This window comes from Erinaceus europaeus, chromosome 2, assembly GCF_950295315.1.
Source record: "Erinaceus europaeus chromosome 2, mEriEur2.1, whole genome shotgun sequence".
Taxonomy (NCBI): domain Eukaryota; kingdom Metazoa; phylum Chordata; class Mammalia; order Eulipotyphla; family Erinaceidae; genus Erinaceus; species Erinaceus europaeus.
This window is the reverse complement of record NC_080163.1, coordinates 122365822-122387048: the sequence shown is the minus strand read 5'-3', so window position 1 is coordinate 122387048 and position 21227 is coordinate 122365822. Positions and strand designations below refer to the sequence as shown.

Below are 21227 nucleotides of genomic sequence, written 5' to 3'. Positions count from 1 at the left end.
TGCCTCAATTTTTCAAAAGCCTTGTATAACTGAAAAGCAACATGTCATCCAGTGCAGGTCCAGTGGAAACTGTTCCAACTACACACCACTGGCATCAGTCTGAGCTGGCATAAGGCTTCTCCTGGAAAGAACTGGTAGTATGTGCTAAAATCCATGATAATGGTCCATACACTCATACTCAGAATTCCAATCCATCCATGTAATAATTCAAAAGAAAACAGAACCATCTATGCAAAGATATTCAGTGAAAGGTTTATAGTTTAAAACCACCTAAGTGTCCAAACAAGGGAAAATGATAAACTAATTATGATTTAAAAATCTAGGAAGTGACCTGCATATCAGATTTCAGGCTCAGAGGACAGAAGGAAAAAATAACAACAACAACAACAAAACCCCTAGTATAGACACAGGCCCTTTGGAATATAACTAAAATATGCCTACTAGCTGTCTACAAAATGGAAACCACCCCCCCCCCCAACTCATCATCTGCACTATTCCAGCCTTTAGGTTCATGATTAGTCAACAATTTGTTTGGCTTTATATGTTAACTCTCTTTTTAGCCACTAGGTTCCAGATGCTACCATGATGCCAACCAGACTTCCCTGGACAGAAAACCCCACCAATGTGTCCTGGAGCTCCCATTCCCCAGAACCCCACCCCACTAGGGAAAGAGAGAGGCAGGCTGGGAGTATGGATCAACCTGTCAACACCCATTCAGCGGGGAAGCAATTACAGAAGCCAGACCTTCCACCTTCTGCATCCCATAATGACCTTGGATCCATACTCCCAGAGAGTTTAAGAACAGAAAAGCTATCAAGGGAAGGGATGAGATATGGAGTTCTGGTGGTGGGAACTGTGTGGAATTGTACCCCTCTTATCCTATGGTTTTGTCAGCGCTTCCTTTTTATAAATAAAAAAAAAAATCTAGGAAGTGACATAGTGGATAGTGTTGGCCTCACAAATATGAGGTCCTGAGTTCTATCCTCGCCATCATATGTGCCAGAATGAAGATCTGGCGCTCTCTCAATCTCTCTCATTAACAAATAATAGTTTTTCAGGGAATGACAGGTATTGGCTAGGTTGTGGAGAAAAAGGGACTCTTGATACACCAGGAATACAAACTGTTGCAACCCCTTCTGGAAGACTATATGGAGAGTCTTTAAATTTGAAGGAATATATTCATCCCTCCCTGTGTTCATAGCTACATTACTCACAACAACCAAAGACTGGGAGCAGCCTATATGCCAACTGACAGAAGACTGGATAAAGAAATTAAGCGATTTATGTGCCATAGAATACTACTCTGCAATGAAAAAAGATAATAATGTCTTTGGGACAAAAATGAATAGAACTGGAGGTGCTTTTGTGCTTAGCTAAATAAGTGAAGAGATAAAAGATAACCACTGGATGGTTTCATTCATATGCAGAATCTAGAGAACTGATATACATGAGCTTGCAAAAAGCAAACAAACAAAAAACAGAATCAAACAAAATATTTCTAAGACTTTGGGAGAAATATGGTGGTTATCTGATATGGTGGAGGCAAAGAACTTTGGTAGTGTGGTGTGGCACTATGCCCTCTTATCTTTCACAATCTTGTAACCCAATATCACAAATAAATAAAAAAATGGAAAAAATTCTTTTTGGTGTAGAGAGAGAGAAAGAGAGAACAAGAATTTTGGGGGAAAGACAGCATTGCTTCCATCACCCTGATACCTACACAGGAGGGAAAAGCCTCTCCAATTTAACTGGCATGAGTCAGGCTACAGCAATTTTACCTTGTCTACTACTCTTCCTGTGACGCCCATGCCATTAAGGATGGTGACATTGACAATGGTTGGCATCCCTCCATAATAGATGGGCTGGGAGCAGTAGGGCCACATGTAGGGACACTCAGTCAGATCGATGTAGCTGGGGCTCAAACTGAAACAAAGAACAATTTTAGAGTACAGATGTTAGAAAATGACAGTGTCATAACAGAGACGTGGAGTCAGCCCAATATTCCTGAGATTTTTCAAGGGCTGCCCTGGGTTGGCTCATGGAACCTGGCCTCGAAATGCTCCCCAGAACTCTATACTCTGAGCAGACCTCTGGGCCAGCCTGCCAAGACAATATAGCCAACTGTATGACAATTTGAGCAACAAATAAAGATAGAACCCAGTCAAGTGTTCATAGCAACATAACTGAACAAAAGTATACAGCAGAATTTCAATTAAATGAGGAAGAATAAGAAACAGAAATCATCATAGGGTAATCTCCTCAATAATCATCTTGGTAAGCAAGAACTGCTGATGGAGGCTAAACTCATTGTGGAAAATTATATAGAAAGATCTTCTCAAGTTGCATCCTGCAAGACATTCAGTAATGACAAAGAGACCAATAAGTTAACTGCAGAGCAGAAACATAGCAGATACCACCTACTGTGCTGTGAGCCATGCTGCTGTTCAAATTTACTACAGGAGCAAAAATGACAAATCCCTCCAGACCCTCCTCCATGTCTGTGTTGACCCCTCCCTCGCCTTGCCCCACTGCTCCCAAGCTCCTCTCAGCCTGTGAGAGAGCAGAGAGAAGCACTGAAGCAAACCTACAGCTAAGGGGGCACAGGGTCCTGTGGGAGCCTTGGGTTTAGGACTTAAAGCTCTCTGCTGTGGTCTGAGGCTCTTCCTCCCCTATCCTCCTTCCTACCACCACAACAGCTCATAAGGGTTTAGACCCTGGAACCAACTAAGGAGGCAAGGGAAAAGCTGGTCAGTCTGAATCAAGCCTGCAGATGAAACAGTGTAGTACTGTGTGCATTTGCCAGTTTCAATAGTTGGATTATGGTTATCTAAGATGATGGCATTATGAGAAGCTTGAGGAGTTGGTACATTATTTTTGCAAATTTCTATAAACCTAAGATTATTCTGAACTGAAGTTAAATGAAGACAAAAATCACTACTTTGACTTGTATTAAAAATAACAGAGCGTCAGGAAGTGGGAAGCACGGACAAGTCCTACCAGCTGGAACCCTGGCAGAAGGAGCCATGTAACATTCTGCCTGGGACCCCAAGTGCTACACACAGTGACTGGCTTTTCCCTTGAGGCTGACATTTTATATAGAGAAAAAACATCTCCCTCTAGACCAGTGAAGAATAGAAAAGCCTACTCAGAAGTGAAGCACACCAACCTTGCCTGTGGTTTGTAGCTGTTGAGGATCTGATAGGCTCGAAGCAGGTCCAGCTTACCATGGCCTTGTTCAAACATATTGACACCAGGAAGCCTCCGGGCAGATGCAATCAAAGCCTGCTTCATACTGGCTGGATTCACCAGTTCTCGTTTCTGGACTGTGCTGGGAGGGAAATCACATATTTACTCATTTTCTCTACTTAAGAGGTGATATCTAGTCTGTCCCTCACCTGTAGGTATGCAAATACATGATCTTTAATCATGTTCTATATCTAGTGGGAGCTGGTTTGGAAGACAATGTAAGATAAGTATAGATTTGTACTCCTTTCTGTACCTGCCCCAGAACTGACCACTTATTAGTGTGAACAGTGACTTGCTGAAGTATTAGCTCTTTGTGCTATTATTTATCAGAAACACATATTTTCCCAGTAACTCAACTAAATGAACATCAGAGATTGCAGGATGCAAGAGTAGTTAACAGTTGCTGACTGCTCCGAGGAAGAGAATTGAACTGGATAAAAAGAGACACCTGGAGGAGCCAGGTGGTAGTACAGCGGGTTAAGCATACATGGCGCAAAGCACAAGGACCAGCGTAGAGTAAGTTCCAGCCCCTGGCTAACCACCTGCAGGGAAGTCACTTCACAAGCAGTGAAGCAGATCTGCAGGTGTCTATCTTTCTCTCCCCCTCCTCTCTTCTCTCTGTCCTATCCAACAACACCAATAATTACAACAATAAAACAACAAGGGCAATAAAAGGGAATAAATATTTTTTTAAAAAAAGAGAGAGAGAGACACCTGGAACACCATCTAGCTGGGGAAAGGGAAAGAAAATGGTCCCGGAAAGGGAATCTGATACAGATGGGCAGGAAGCAAACCATCAAAAAGAATCCTGCTGACCGCATAGCCAAACTATGACTTTTCTGTTTGGAAGCTGTGTATAACAAGTCGCGCTGGCAGATAAAGCTTTCTAGAGCAATGCAGGCCTGCGCATCTGTGAGCTCTATCAACAGAGAATTCTGGACAAAGAAATACACAACTGTGCTAGGAAAAGAGTTAGTGACATCTATGCTATTGTCAGCCACATAAGAACACCATAATTTAGGCATTCAGTTTTAACTATTATAACACAAATACAAGTACATGTTAACCCCTAAATACAGGAGGGAATATACTAAGCAAAAAAGTGAAAACTTATTCTCTCAAGTCCCTACATATCTTTGTGATGGTGGTTGGTCATAGAAACTGGGTTAGTTTTTCTAACAGGTGTTGATAAAAAAACTGGCATGAGGGGGACTAGACAGTGGTGCACTTGGTTAAGAGCACATATTATAGTGTGTAAAGACCCAGCTTTAAGCCCCTGGTTCCTACCTGCAGGAGGAAGCTTCATAAGTGGTGAAACATGGCTGCAGGTGTCTCTTTGTCTCTTTCCCTCTCTGCCTCCTCCTCCCATCTCAATTTCTCTGTCTCTATCCAATAATAAAGAAATAAAAATATTTGGGTCAGGTGGCGGTGCACCTGGTTGAGAACATGTTACAATAAGCAAATCAAGCCCCCCCCCGTCCCCACCTGCAGGAAGAAAGCTTTGCGAGCAGTAAAGCAGTGTTGCAGGTATCTCTCTGCCTCTCTCCCTATCACCCCCTTCCCTTTCAATTTCTGGCTCTATCCAATAAATAAATAAAGAAAATATTTTTTAAAAAGAAGAAAACTAGAATGAGTAAATAGATAAAAGATAACTACTGAATGGTTTCACTCGTGTAGAATCTAGAGAACTAATATAAATGAACTTGGGGGAAAAAAGAAGCAAGCAGTTTCAAAGATTTGTGAGAATTATGGTAGTTATCTTTGGGAGGTGGGAGGGTAGAAACACAAGACCTTTTTTTTTTTTTTTTTTGCCTCCAGGGTTATGGCTGTGGCTCTGTGCCTACACCATGAATCCACTGCTCCTGGAGGCCATTTTTTCCCCATTTTGTTGCCCTTGTTGTTGTTGTTATTGTTGCCACTGATGTTATTGTTGTTGTTGGATAGGACAGAAAGAAATTAAGAGAGGAGAGAAAGATAGATATCTGCAGATGTTTCGCCACCCGTTAAGTGAACCCCCCCCCCCCCCCGCAGGTGGGGAGCCAGGGGCTCAAACTGGGATCCTTACACCGGTCCTTCCACCACTTTATACGCTGGTCCATATGGCTTGGTGTCATATTTGCTTAACGTGCTTCACTACCACCAGCCCCCTATACACTGTAATCTTTGTTTGTTTGTTTGTTTTTGCCTCCAGGGTTACTGATGGGGCTCAGTGACTGCATCACAAATCCACTGCTCCTGGAGGCCATTTTTTCCCTTTTGTTGCCTGGGTTGTTTTATTGTTACAGTTATTATCATCACTGTTATTGATGTCGCTGTTGTTGGATAGGACAGAGAGAAATGGAGAGAGGAGGGGAAGACAGAGGGGGAGAGAAAGACAGATAGAAACCTGCAGACCCGCTTTACCGCCCGTGAAGTGACTCCCCTGCAGGTGGGGAGCTGGGGGCTCGAACTGGGATCCTTACGCCGGTCCTTACACCACTTTATACACTGTAATCTTATAATCTTGTAACCTACTATTAATCAAAAAAGGAGGAGGAGGAGAAGAAGAAAATTGGCACAATAAGGGACGATACAATGGGATCAGGTCTTAAAGGCCAAATTAAAGAACTATGAAAAACTGAGCCACAAGACAACCAGCCTACCTTCTTCCTGCCAATAAAGCAGGATCAAGGGTCAATAGACATTCAGATTTATTCCTAAGAGAGTGGTGAGACTGACCGGAAGCTTAGGAAGTGTCCTTAGTGTATGACATCTGTTAAGAGCTACTGTCTCTGAAAAGTACTTCTGATGCTTCATAGGCTCTTCCTTTGGGCAGAGAGAGAAGGAAAGCAAAAGCGTTGTTCAACACTACAAAGGCCTGTATTTGGATAAGCTGCTGGAAATGGGAAAAGCATTACCTCCTCCCTCATCTCCCTACTCATTTCACAGCAGAGCAAATCTAAAAGGCTCAAGTGAAACCCACCACTGCACTTCTGCTGACAATCCTGGAAAAAGGGAGAAGGAAACAGGTGGGCTCATTCCATAAATAACAAGAAACAGAAGCCCAGAAAAATCCTCTCCACTTGGCAAATGCATGCATCTAAGTGACCCAGCTAATCCTAAAGTCTGCCTCCCTCCCATTAAATGTGAAGGTAAAACAGGACTGAGGAAAGCAACTTGGAGAAAAAGATAGTTTTCCTTTGGCACATGGTTTTGGCCAAAGATAACAGGCCATAGTCAACCTTCTCAAGAATATGGCTATGAACTCCATTGGAGTGTGGAAAAGGAGGAAGAAGGATTTGTGGAGGATTACTAATTTAAATATATATGCACTCTGGAATTAGAAGACAAAATCAACATATGCTTATCTGCTTTTTAAATTTTTACTACTCAGCACTGCTCAGCTCTGGTTTGTGGTGATATGGGGAATTGAACCTGGGACTTTGAAGCCTCAGGCCTAAGAGTCTCTTCGCATAACCATTACGCTATTTTCCCCATCCAAGTTTATCTGTTTTTAAAGAGACTTTTAAATACATAAAAGCAGTTGTTTGAATTTTTTAATTTCAAATATGCAGAATTTTGTACTACTGCAACATAGAAGATCAATTAAAACCTCACCTCAATAGAAAAAAAATAACTAATTTGGAAGGAAAATACCAAATAACGTTGTCCAGGAAGTGGCACAGTGGCTAAGGCACTAGACTCTCAAGCATGAGGTCCTGAGATCGATCCCCGGTAGCACATGTACCAACCACACTGATGTCTGGTTCTTTCTCTCTCTCATTCTATCTTTTTAATAAATAATTGTTTAAAGTGCTAGCTAGCTCTAAAGACATCTCTTAATAGCTTTGAGACTAAGGCACTACAGCCTGCTGGCTCAGGTACTCCAGTCAACTATCTTCAAGAACTTTCAATTTCATTATCTGTAAAACTATAGGTAAATCACTAAGCTCCATATCAACTGTATATGGGATCCAAGGAGGCAAAGAGCATAAATATATCACACAGAGGAACTTAGGAGGGGATAATGGCTGGCAGTCTACTCCCTGGTTTAATCCTCCAGAGCTAGCAGAGCTCATTTTATGGTGAACCTCTAAATATAGAGATTATGATGGGGGAAAGATCATACTTTGGTCCCTGCCCGATACTTGGATGTAACAAGTAGATGTGAGCAAGATGGCATATATACTGCATTCTACTGGGCTGCTGGGAAATTCGTGATGCATTTTTGCACAGAAAAACACATTATGTGGTCCGGGAGGTGGCTCACTGGATAAAGCACTGGACTCTCAAGCATGAGGTCTTGAGTTCAATCCCTGGCAGCACATGTACCAGAGTGATGTCTGGTTCTTTCTCTCTCTCCTCCTATCTTTCTCATAAATAAATAAATAAATAATATCTTAAAAAAGAAAAACATATCATGATCTCCAACAACCCAAAATCATAGTGGTATCATAGTGGTATACTAAAATAAACAAAATGGCCCAACAGGTAGTGTGACAGATAAAGAGTTGGGCTCTCAAGCATGATGTCAATCCACAGCATTATATATGCTAGAGTGGTGATATATTTTTCTTCCCTACTCCCTCTCTCATTACTAAGTAAAAAGGCTAAAAAATTATAATAAAATATGCAAAATGGGGGCATAAGATAAATGGTGATTTTCTGTATCTGAAAGGAATCTGGTGATTCCTTTCAATTTTGCTATAAATCTAAAACTGCTCTTAAAAAAAGGCTTAAAATAAGCCTCAAATAGTAAAAACACTAGCCAGTATTTGCCCCTGTATAGTGCTCTATGGTTGAGTCTACAGTGTGCTCACATGTACATCAAGTTTCCTAGACTCCCTGAGGACAATGGACTTGTGTGTCAAGTGTAGAGAGGAAACAGAGGCAGGGCTTGCTTTGGCTCAAATCTAATTGGTGACAAGCAAGACTGGGCTCCTGACCTGCTGCCACCCTCCCTCTCTGACAAGCAGTACTCACCTTACCAGCAAGGTGACAGCACCAGCAACCACAGGGGAGGCCACACTGGTCCCTGAGAGGGCCCGACATCCCCCTTTCACACCAGAACCCCTCACTCCAGCTCCATAAGTGACGATGTCAGGTTTCACACGACCATAACCTCCTGGCAGTTCCTAGAAACAAAGAAACTGAGCTTTTTACCACAGCTTACACACTGGCACATAGCTGAGTATAGTGGTGAGTGAATAAAAACAGAACTAAAGCATGAGTTGTTCAAGTACAGTGCAACTGTACTTAAGGTGCTTGCTGGCTCTACTCTGAAATTTACTGCAACAACAACAAAAAAAACAAACTCAAATGATAATGGAGAAAATTAACTGAATTGTAAATATTTTTAAACATGTAAGACTAGAAATCAGAACTGAGTATCCAAATTATTTAAAAGTGACAAAAACTGGATGTGAGGGCAATCTGGCTGGCTAGGTGGGTGTCCCCTTCCTTCCTTCCTCACCGCTCCATGTGCATCCCTCCCGAAATGCACACTTGGTCAGAGAGGATGGCCTTCCCTGAATAGAGATGGACCGGTCTTCGATCGAGGGTATACTAGTAGCTGCGCTCCCCTGCTAGAACCTCCAAACAAGCTCTAAAAGTGACAAAAATTAAAAATCACAGAAGAGGGAGTCGGGCAGTAGCGCAGTAGGTTAAGTGCAGGTGGCACAAAGCGTTAAAGCATCCTGGTTCAAGCCCCTGGCTCCCTACCTACGGGGGGAGGGGTCGCTTCACAAGCAGTGAAGCAGGTCTGCAGGTGTCTATCTTTCTCTCTCCCTTCTCTGTCTTCCCCATCTCTCTCCATTTCTCTCTGTTCTATCCAACAATGACAATATCAAGTCAACGACAATAATAACTACAACAATAAAACAACAAGGGCACCAAAAGGGAATAAATAGTCTTTAAAAAACCACAGAAGAAACTTTTCTTTACAAAGAAAAAATATATGACTGGATATTTTATTCTGTCACCAGACAAGAAATAAGAAATTGCTTATTTATTTATGCAGTGCCTGGGAAAGCACCCACTGCTTTCCTCATAGGTCATAGCATCGAGCAGCTCCCTTGAGCTGATTCATTCATCCTTTCTCTCTCTCTCTCTCTTTCCTTTTACTAGGGGGGTTAATAGCTTATAGGTAAATATACATGACACATGAATAAAATCTTTTTCATTATTTTTAGAGAGAGGAAGAAACACCATAGCACCACTTCTTTGTCTGTAGAGCAACCCTAGTGTCATGATGCTCCCAGGTGGAACCATGGCTCACACCTGGGGACTCACAGGTGGTGATATATGAACTTTACTGGGTGGGAAGCTATCTCAGGTCCCCAAGAATCCATTTAGAATGATAGCTGCAATTACAGAAGTAACTAGGACAGGATTTTAACTGAGTAATCAACTACTTAGGTTTCCTGGAAACTGGGGCAGAATTTATTTTCTGAAAAAAATATATCAAGTTGAAGCAGTTTTTTTTTTTTTTTTTGCTGGCAATCAAACACAAATGGAATTTGGATTCATTCATAAGAAACTAGAAAGATAACTCTTGCTGCAGCTCACTCAGAAATTTTTTTTTAAATCCCATTATAAAAAACAACCTTCAGGAGCCGGGTGGTAGCGCAGCAGTTCAAGCGCACATGGCACAAAGTGCATGGACTGGAGCAAGGATCCCGGTTCGAGACCCCCGCTCCCTACCTGCAGGGGAGTCACTTCACAAGCGGTGAAGCAGGTCTGCAGGTGTCTATTTTTCTCTCCCCCTCTGTCTTCTCCTCCTCTTTCCATTTCTCTCTGTCCTGTCCAATAACAACAACCACCACCACAATAAATAAGGGCAACAAAAGGGGAAAAATTAGAAAAAAATAATAAATAAATTTAAAAAACTAAAGCTTGATACAGACCAAGGGTATCACACTACACGGTTATGCAGTGACAATATGTACCAAGGGAGCCAGGAAGCATCTCAGTTAGATGTGTTTCCTGGTAGCTGGACGTGCACAGAAAGTACTAATGATAAGTAGCTGATAAATAATAAATCTTCACAGGAATGAATTCAGCATCGGGGAGGTCCACCACAGGGGTCAATTCAACACGTGCAAAGAGAGGGTACTGACAATGGATAACACTGATGGGCTGAGTGAAGAGGGTAACAGGAGTAGTACACTACTGGGTGCAAGGTTCAAGCAGAAGGCTGTTTCCTAAAGCAACACTAGTTAGAAAGTCACAATGTTTTCAAGTAATTATGATTCATGTTTTGGAAGTACTTCCCTAAGACCTACAGACTAGTCACTGATTTAGAGCACCTAAGAAGTGATTTAACCCTAAAGATCTTAATGGAATTTTGCACTCTGATAAGTAAAGGAGGATAACTAGCTGCATAATTAAACCCATGAAACTGAATTAATTAATTTGCTGGAGTTATTTCAATTTTGTCTAGTTATATGAATTATTTCCAGGTGTCAGAGCTGTTCTCACTGGCTTCTCCTGAGGCCTCTTAAAACCAAAATCATCTTACCTGGCACTAGGAATGTTCACCTGTTTACTAGTCAGAACAAGAGAATATTAGTTGAACTGACCTAAAAAGAGGATCACTAAGAAGTAAGATTAAAAGAAATGGGATGGGGAAGTACCACTTACAACTAGCATGTGTGGGGCCAGGCAGTGGCTCACCTGGTTAAGTGTACATACTACAGTGCGCAAGGACCTGTGTTCAAGCCCCTGGTCCCCACCTGCAGGGGGAAAGCTTCACGAGTGGTGGGCAGGGTTGCAGGTGTCTTTCTGTGTCTCTATCTCCCCCCTTCCCCTCAATTTAGCTCTGTCTCTATCCAATAATAAATAAATAAATAAATAAAGTTAAAAAAAAAAAAAAAAAAAAAGAACCAGCACATGCCCAAACCACAGTGGAGTGGTAGGTATGGAAGGGTCTGAGCTTTCATCCCTATAGCTGGATAAACAACCACAGTCTTGAGGTGCCACTTGTAACGGGAAGAGTTAGGTGCATAAGTTGCTTTCTTATTCATGAAGTTATACATGTGCCCTTACTTTTACAGTGTCCCATCAGGCACATTTGACCATTAGAAAAACCTACCCTGACATCTACTCAATGAAGTACTACTTTGAAATTAAGAAAAAGCCGATACTGTGTCCTTTGGGATAAAATGCATGGAGCTGGGGGAGAGTATGCTTAACCAGATGATTTCACTCATATGTGGAATATAGAGAACTAGACACATGACCTTGGGGAAAAATGTCAATGCACATCTAATATACTGTAGAGCTATTGTTGGAGGTAAGGGTAGAGACACAGATAGTGGGAGTGGTGTGGAATTATACTCCTATTTCTTATAAACCTATAAATCATTATGTTGAGGGTGGGAGAGAAAAAAGAGAAGAGAAGAGAAGAGAAGAGAAGAGAAGAGAAGAGAAGAGAAGAGAAGAGAAGAGAGAAGAGAAGAGGAGAGAAGGGAAGAGGAGAGAAGAGGAAAGAAGAGAAGGCAAAGCCTACCCAGGTGGTCATTCCCCTTGAAGAAAAGCGGGCGATGTTATCCTCAAAGTCGATGCCACCTACTCCAATCACATCCATTTGATCAGCAGGATTATTCAGAGTGCTTAATTGAGGCACAAAAAAACACAAAGGGAGAGAAATAATTTTAAATGAATAATTCAAATCAGGATAAATACTCCCAGGAAGATCTATGACTTCATTATGTTCTGTAATGAGCCAGGTACAGCTGATAGGCACTGTTCCTCAACCTGCCCTATGAACAAGCATCCCTGCTCACAATTCGCTCACACCTAGGGACACATTTTCTTTCCTTCCCTCCATTTCAACTTATGATACCTTGGCCAAATATTCGTTTTTTCCTTCATTATTTCTAGGCTTGAAGGAATCCCCTACTCTGAGCCTCATCAGATTTAACACTTTGATAATCCATCACCTGTCACCGTCACATCACCTCCTAATTGCTCTATGTGAAAATCAAGTGGGAAAACAAGGGTAGATAGTTAGAAATCAGCAGTCTGGGAGTCGGGCAGTAGCACAGCAGGTTACGCACACATGGCACAAAGCGCAAGGACCGGCATAAGGATCCTGGTTCGGGGCCCCGGCTGCCCATCTGCAGGGGAGTTGCTTCACAGGCAGTGAAGCGGGTCTGCAGGTGTCTTTCTCTCCCCGTCTTCCCCGCCTCTTTCCATTTCTCCCTGTGCTATCTAATAACTACAACAATAAAACAAGAGCAACAAAAGGGAATAAATAAATATTAAAAAAAATATATGGAAACCAGCAGTCACTAAGAACTCTGAACACTTGAGAGCAAGTGTAAGAATGCTTGATGAGACTACTTAGTGACTGGTGCTTCTCAACCAGATGCACCACTGCCTGGCCCCTGAGACCAGTAAGTTATTTACATCTCACACTGCTCAGGTCATGATAGACCAGAACAAAGGACCTTCCTATCTAACCCTCTTACCCATTCCCCAAACACTCTGTGTGTCTGTTATACCACCTACACTTTCTCTGCTCTATTCACTTTGCTGTGCTTTGTACTTCATCTTATTTACCTCTTCAACCATGCCTCAGGCAAAGTGGGTCTCAATAAATATCACACAAGCCCATTTTTTTTTTTAACAGATTTATGTTCCTGACTGATTTGGGGGGAAGAAAGTAAACAAAAATATTAGGCCTTCAAATTATGATTTAAATAAAATTAAACAGAAACAAAATTGGCCCTGTGTTGAAGCTACTGAAGTGACTGAGAATATATGAGGTTCATTATACAACTTTTTTTTTTTTTTTTTACATTGAAAATGTGCATGGGGCCAGGCAGTGGCACATCTGGTTAAGCACACACATTACAGAGCTCATTGACCTGGGTTCAAGTCCCTGGTCTCCACATGAAGGGAGAAAGCTTTACAAGTGGTGAAGCAGGGCTGCAGGTATCTCTCTGTCTCCCTACTCCTTCTCCCCTCGCAATTTGTTTCTATCCAATAATTAAAAAACAAAAAATTAAATGAGCATAATACAAAGTTTCAGAAAGATATAAACAGTGATAGGCTAAGAGAGAAACAATAGCATTTGCAGTTATTTCAGGGGAAAGACCACCCTATTGGGGATACTTACCCATAAAGAGGACCATCATTGCCAATGGCAGAGACCATGATGACATTGTTGGCTGTTAATTCCCATACCTACAAAATGATAGTAAGCATTCATTAATGAGAGAGTATACCACTTCCACACAATCAACATCTTTGTCCAAAGCCAACCACAACTTCTAAAAATAGCCCTAAAAAGGAGAGAAATATACCTTAGGCACCAAGAATCCCAGGTTCAATCCCCAGCACCACCATAAGCCAGAGGTAAGCACTGTTTTAGTAATTAAAAAAAAAAAAAGTGGGAGGGGGCACGTGGTTGTGGTGCACCTGGTTAAGCGCACACAATACAGTGCCCAAGGACCCAGGTTCAAGCCCCTGGTCCCCACCTGCAGGAGGAAAGCTTCACAAGTGGTGAAGCATCACTGCAGGTGTCTCTTTGTCTCTCTCTTTCAGTCCCCCCTCTCAATTTTTCTCTCTTTATCTGTCCAATAATAAATAAATAAATAAGGACTTCCTCTAAATGTAACTATCATGATCTGGGATAATCAAGTGCAGTGCACCAAGCATGCACATTCAGAAAACACAGGTCAGCTGTTTAGATGAGAAAGAACCAATAAGCTACTATTGCTACTTCCGACACCAGTCACAAATGTGTACATTATCTTCCAACTGTCAACCCATGGGTGACAAGCTATCAGCACATGAGTGATAAAGTACTCAGAGTTGGGGCACAGAATTGCAGATGTCATCAGTTGTAAACAACTACAGTACAGGGATATGACTAACCTTGTCCACAAAAGGGTGGTCCATGAAGTCAGGGCCACCAATGCTGAGGTTCAGCACATCAATCTTCTTTAAAATGGCATAGTTGAAGGCATCCAGGAACCAAGATGTGTAGGACACCTGGTTAATTTGAAAACAGTCAATGAGACTGATCATTCAAAGCCTCAGAACGTTACAACAGAATTCTTATTTTAAAAGGAAAGTGCAAGGGAGCGGGGGGAATAAAAGGAAAGTGCAGATTCTAAGCAGCATTGAGTACTGACTTAAAATTGAGAAATAAATCCCCCAAACAAATAATGTTCTAATATAGAAAACATTACACCCAGAAATTTGAAGTTGGTGGGTGCTTTATGGTAGCCTCACTAGCCTTCCAGTTCTAATGTACACAAAGACACTTTTATTAAATTGAGCATTTCTAAAGAGTTTACTGGTATTTGTCTACTGTTCTTTATTATTATTTTTTTCCCCTCCAGGGTTATTGCTGGGGCTTGGTGCCTGCACCACAAATCTGTTGCTCCCAGAGGCCCTTTTTTCCCCCCTTTTGTTGCCCTTGTTGTTTATTGTTCTTTATCTCTTTTTCTTTAAAAAAATTTTTTTAAGATCTATTTATTCCCTTTTGTTGCCCTTGTTGTTTTATTGTTGCAATTTTTGTTTTTGTTATTCATGTTGTCATTGTTGGATAGGACAGAGAGAAATGGAGACAGGAGGGAAAGACAGAGAGGGGGAGAGAAAGATAGACACCTGCAGACCTGCTTCACCGCTTGTGAAGTGACTCCCCTGCAGGTGGGGAGCCGGGGCTCAAACAGGGATCCTTCCACCGGTCCTTGCGCTTCATGCCATGTGCACTTAACCCGCTGTGCTACCGCCCGACTCCCACACTCTTTATTTCTATACCAAAGGATAAATGGTATCATTAAAGCTATCTCATAAATTATGTCTGATATCCAACTCCTTTTGATTTCCCTACTGAAATTAATTTGCATCACTATGTAGGTGATTTTTACAAAATACAAAGTTGGCTTTACAGTAAAAGGTAGAACTCATAAAATGACTAAGCACTATGTATTTTAGAGGCTTTTAGAGATAAGACTATATATTTTTACTTGCTTAACTCTAGGAGGAGGGGGAGGAGGAGGGGGCACAAGAAATACAAAAAAAGAAACTATTACATGGGAAAAGGAGATGTAAAGTAAGACCCTGCTGGACTGGAACAGGGCTGGGAGGATAATCAATGTTGCCTTTAGATATTTTTGAACTATGTTTATCTATACAAAAGTCAAATTAAAAAAATAAATTCCCTGTCCTATGAACAGACAGGTTCTTAAATCCACATGATCCAACGTGGTATGTAATGCCACCCTCAGAGTGGTACAGGCCACCCTCAGAGTGGGAGTATAGAAGTCCAGCAGGGGAAGGAGACACTTAAAAATGTGATTATTCTCTCACTGAGAAAGTATAAGAAATGTGTTCAAGACTGGGTGGCACAGGAACCACAGGAGGTCCAGGAGTCACCTGTGTGCAGTGACCTCGGAGCAGGGTCTTCGGCCAACGAAGGGGAAGGTGGGAGAAGGGCAAAGCTCCACAGCAGGGACAGTGGAGAACAGCACAGCACCCGTGGACACTACAGGCAGAGCAGCACCACTGAGTATGTATTCTCTAGAATCTTCACTGATTACATTTAATACTAAATCTTTAAGTCTCAGAGGTGATCGAAACACCAACCTGGTTATTGGTAAAGACCCTGAAGATATGGAGTTCTGCATCTGGAGCAAATCCTTGGCACTCCCTCATGCTGGCAATCACACCCGCCACAAATGTGCCATGGCCCAGCCCTGCATCCCACAAGGAAAAAAAAAAAAAAATCACAAAATATAGTTGATCACTATGCCCAGAGACATTTCAAACCATCAATTCAGACACATTTTCCTGGTTTTAGATGAAATGTTCCTTCTGCACCCCTCCCCACCTCCACCTCACTTCGGAGTCAAACCACTCTTGTTCTCTGCCAACAGGGGAGGAAGTGCTTCTCCACTGCCACCCATTTCTGACCTCTACTTCCTGAGACATTGAGCAAAGTTTTCACCAAAAGGTACAACAATTTGGGTTTGTCTTACTGTCAGACAGGACCGCTTGGTTATTAGCACATGGTAAATTCTAGGGCACGAGAGATACAAAGTGCACCACAGGTGTGCACCTCACCTACCATCATCCAATGTTCGCTCATTGGTCCAATTGGTTCTCTCCTTCACATTTTTGAAGTGGGGGTGCTTCTCACTCAGCCCAGTGTCAAAAACAGCAACCCTTACATTAGCACCTTAACCCAAAAAGAAAACAAGCTTATGAAGAAACCATCTTTTTGGAATGTTATCTATCTAATACGTTCATTCTGGGTACCAGAGAATAACCTATAAAGATGGCCTGGGTGTGTCCAGAGACCCCCAAATTAGCTCACATGCCCCAGAAGCCTAGTTGAGTGGAGACTAAGGAGACAGTAGAAATGGCTATCATGGGTGCTAAGCAGACTTTAAGCATAGAAAATCTCTGGGCACCCTCCACAATCACAAATGCTTTGGAAGAAACCACCCTTCCCAATGCTCAAGGCCGCAGCTGCCACCTATGATTGATTCTCCTCTGCAGGAAACTTACTGAAGATCTCCAATCCCATATCTCCTCACAGAGACCTTACAGGGTAAAACACAAAGCACTGGGAGGAGGAATTATCCCTTTCTTGAGAAAGAGAGCAACTCAACAGTACTCATTAGACAACTGCAGAGAGGCTCTCAACAACAGGCAGGGATTATCACATTTCAAGGAAATTATTCTAGTATACGCTTTCTCTAACAAATTCATTTCAGATATTGGTGTAAAAACCATCTGCACTGATATGAAATGTGATTGGTGCTGTCAGATCATTAAATGTTTAGAAAACATCTACAAAAAGTGCAAGATACTTATATTATTCAAGTTAACAAATGTATGGAGGTAATGTCTTTCTATGTCAGAAGTGTATTTATATATACTGTTAAATAACAAACAAGAATCATGTAGACATAAGTTGTTTTGCTTGCTGAAAACACACACACAAAAAATTGAAAAGTATTTAGTGTAGGAAGAAAGGCTTTCTGATGATTAAAGAAGCTGATTTATAAGCAGTGCTCTCTGTAAAAGATATAATTAAGACAAAACAATCTTTTTAAGGAAGCATCAATCCACTCAGTTATCAGAGGTTAAAATATCTCAGACATTCTGAAGATGGTCAAGAAAATCAAGACTACAAAGGCAAACAGAATTAAACAATTAGAAAACCCACAAAAACAGAAAGCAGTCAGACGCAAGTCAAAGACGAGAAATAGCTGTCAGTGTGGCTCAATTAATAGAAGGTCAGGCTCTAGGCACATAGGAGGAGGACTCTGGCTGCTAAACCCGCTGCCTCCAGGGTCACAACACACACCTGTATATCCCATCTGCCAGAGCACGTCTGCCTGCAATGTCTGGGCCACATGGCGTGGGATGGCTCTCAGCAGTCGTCTACTTGAGTGTCTTCCTGTAGCATGCCAGAAGCCAGAGCCCAGGGAGAGACTGGCTCTTCGCAGGGGACGAGATGACTGCCACTTTTGGCTCCATCGAGTTTCATTGCAGGGTACTAGTGGGTCAGCTAGAGCAAAGATGAGAACAATCAGAAGAGAGACTACAAACACAAAGCAGTGTTGTCAGGAAGATACGGATTCCAAAATGCAACGGTAACCTTGAAATACTGTCTTCAACCTTTGTAGAAGGCAGTTGTGTTTATAGGATATTGTATCAACCACTGTCTTATTCCCTGGAATTACTTACCTGGAACTTTCTGACTAGCTTAAGACAAAGGACTAATAAAATAATTTTTAAGGCTGGGAAGCAGCTCAGTTGGTAGAATGTGCTCTACTATGCACAAGGTACAGGGTTTGGGCCCTGGCATTACATGGGAGCACCACAACAAGGTTGAAGGCATCCAAGGAGAGCCCCACAGGTGGTGGAGCAGCAGAGGCCAGCTCTCCTTCTCTAGCTCTAGCTGAAAAAAAAAAAAGGGAAACAACAATCTGGGATTTGGTGGAATCACACATGCTTAAGATCCCAGCACTGCAAAACAACAACAAGGACAATAGTAATTTTAAAAACAAAAGTCAAAATTTGGAACATCTGATTCTTTAATAGCAGCTTGCTCTTACTGAACCAGAAAAGGGGGAGAAGGGAAGACAAAGGCCAATTCTGTACTTTAACTCTGCATTTCTGGGACAGGAAGAATTGTCACCACATTACACTGAACTCTGTTCAACAGGACCTTATTCCAATAGTACATTGCTCAATACCGTCTATAGTCTTTACCTAGTAGAACGTCAATTTTAAAGTAGAGAATTACAAAAAAGAGTCAGGGAACTAGTTGAGGGTGGTCAACTACTATATCTTGACTTTCCTGGCTGGTATCCAAATGCACATTCCTCTCAAAACCTGTCAAACTAAGCACCAAAACACATGAATTTTGGGAGTCAGGTGGTAGTGCAGTGGGTTAAGCACACGTGGCATGAAGCGCAAGGACCAGTGGTGTAAGGATACCGGTTCGAGCCCCCAGCTCCCCCCCTGCAGGGGAGTCACTTCATTAGCAGTGAAGCAGGTCTGCAGGTGTCTATCTTTCTCTCCCCCGTCTTCCCTCCTCTCTCCATTTCTCTGTCCTATCCAACAACAATAAAACAAGAGCAACAAAAAGGAATAAACAAACAAACAAATAAATAAAAACACAAGGGAGTCGGGCAGTAGTGTAGCATGCTAAGCACACATGGCGCAAAGTGCAAGCACTGACCTAAGGATCCGGGTTCGAGCCCCCGGCTCCCCAACTGCAGGGGAGTCGCTTTATAGGCAGTGAAGCAGGTCTGCAGGTGTCTATCTTTTTCTCCCACCTCTGTCTTCCCCTCCTCTCTCCATTTCTCTCTGTCCTATCTAACAATGACGACATCAGTAACAATAACTGATAAAAAAAAAAAACAAGGGTAAAAAAAACATGAATTTTATAGCCTACACGTTCTTTACTTTTATTAAATGAAATAAAAAATAAAAGTGCCACACAAGTTTTTCCTAAATCTTTCAGAGACCAAGTTATAATGTTAAAATATATACATCTTTTAAAGTATTGTCTTCCAGGACTCATGCCTATGTGATTCCATTGCTCTCAGTAAACTTTTTATTCTCTTAAGTTTTATTTAGAGAGAAACAGAGAAGGAGAAGGGGGTTGGGGTGGAAGACAAAGACATAAAGAGAAGGAACACACCAAAGTACCACTCCCCTGTTCATGGAGCTTCCTTAGGATGCCATGCATGGTGTTCCTATGTGCTGCTGGGGCTCAAACCTGGGTCCTCAAGCTTGTAAATGTGCAGCACTCTGAGTGAACTATCTCCCTGCAACCACCCACTCCCAAGTAAAACTATTAAGAACAAGCCTGAACTGCTACTGAAATTCTGCTTATAAAGCAAATTACTATCATTTTTATTCCACTCTTACCAAGTCACACTCATGGGAAGGAAATACAGAGGGTTAGAAAAATATACAATCATGTCAGTTCCATTAAGTAACTGTTTGCATAGTCTTACTGAAATTAGTCTGTACTGAACTTCCCATATTGATTCTGTTCAAGTCAACAATGTAGAACAATAGTGGAAGTTTTAATGGAAGGATAATATTTAGAACAAGGGGAAGGTCTACTCTACTTTACCATTAGCAAAACAGACTACATCTGAAACAGAATTCAGTTCTAGGTTTCACACTTTCAGGGACATTTACAGAAACTGCAGTTTGTTTGTTTGTTGTTGTTGTTTTCAAAAAAAAAAGCAGTTAAGATAGTGAGGAAACCTGAAACCATGTGAGTAATCTTGTGATTAAACCATGTGATTAATCTTGTGTCCTGTGAGTAATCTTGAAGGGACCTAGAGATTTTTATTACCCTAGAGAGAACAGGACACCATGAGTATTTTCAAAACATAGTTCATGGAAAATAGGTTAACATTAATAGCAGATGAAACTGAGGATGCATACAGAGACAGGCTTCAACCTCAAAACTAAGTTTTCTAGCAAAAAAAAAAAAAAAAGTCACAGAAAGACAAACATTTATGCATGCTGACAACAACCTAAAAGCTCTACTAAGATTCCCTCATGGGCACCCTTTAATTTAATTTTCTTAAGTGCCCTGTGAAGTAGATAGCATCAGTTCTATTTTCTGGATGAAAAAAGTTGAAACTTAAAAGCAGTCTAGCATACAAGGTCATAGGTAGTAACAAACAGGACCTCTCAGGAGGTGAAGTTAATACCTTTTGGAGATATAGAGAATAGCAACATGCACTTTGGAGACTATATAGGAAAGAACTCACGAGTCTATAATTATTGTGACAAAACTAGGCTTCTCCATATTTTCCAAGGTATTTTGGAAGTCTTTGAGTTGAGAACAACTTTAAATTTAAAAAACACATGCATATATCAAAGCTAATTTCAGAGACCTTTTTTGTTTGTTTTCTGAGGAGCAAGTTATATGAGATGATGGAACTGAATGGTGATACAAATTCCTTAGCATCTCCTTACTCCTGTGCTTTTCTAAATACTTTATAGACTCTTTTTTTTATAGCACTCAGGTTTTTTTTTATATTTATTTATTCCCTTTTGTTGCCCTTGTTGTTTTATTATTGTAGTTATTGCTGTTGTTATAGATGTTGTTGTTGGATAGGACAGAAAGAAATGGAGAGAGGAGGGGAAGACAGAGAGGGGGAGAGAAAGACAAGACACCTGCAAACCTGCTTCACCACCTGTGAAGTGACTCCCCTGCAGGTGGGAAGCCAAGAGCTTGAACCGGGATCCTGGTGCCGGTCCTTGTGCTTTGCACCACATGTGCTTAACCTGCTACACTACCACCCGACTCCCACTTTATAGACTATTAGGTTTACTATATGACAAAGGAAGAAAAATATAATATTTTTCCTTCCGACAAAAAAAGAGAGAGAGATAATAAAACTAGCAATGTGTTACCCTAGTTTCTGGTAAACGGGGAAAAAAGTCTTGGAAAACATTATATAATAGATATGCAACTGATTATTTGAAGATAAACT

The 21227-nt window shown here is 41.5% G+C and overlaps 1 protein-coding gene across 1 annotated transcript in view; it reads right to left on the bottom strand.

Moving 5' to 3' along the window:
- The window catches only part of MBTPS1 (membrane bound transcription factor peptidase, site 1), a 56847-nt gene that overhangs the window by 23423 nt on the left and 12197 nt on the right, over positions 1-21227 (bottom strand). The window contains exons 4-12 of the mRNA XM_007528357.3: positions 17558-17761; positions 16310-16420; positions 15829-15938; positions 14110-14226; positions 13349-13416; positions 11735-11837; positions 8209-8360; positions 3167-3328; positions 1779-1923 (exon numbers count right to left, since the gene is read on the bottom strand). Of these exons, the coding sequence (XP_007528419.1) occupies positions 1779-1923; positions 3167-3328; positions 8209-8360; positions 11735-11837; positions 13349-13416; positions 14110-14226; positions 15829-15938; positions 16310-16420; positions 17558-17761 (1172 nt within the window). The remainder of the gene's footprint in view (positions 1-1778; positions 1924-3166; positions 3329-8208; positions 8361-11734; positions 11838-13348; positions 13417-14109; positions 14227-15828; positions 15939-16309; positions 16421-17557; positions 17762-21227) is intronic.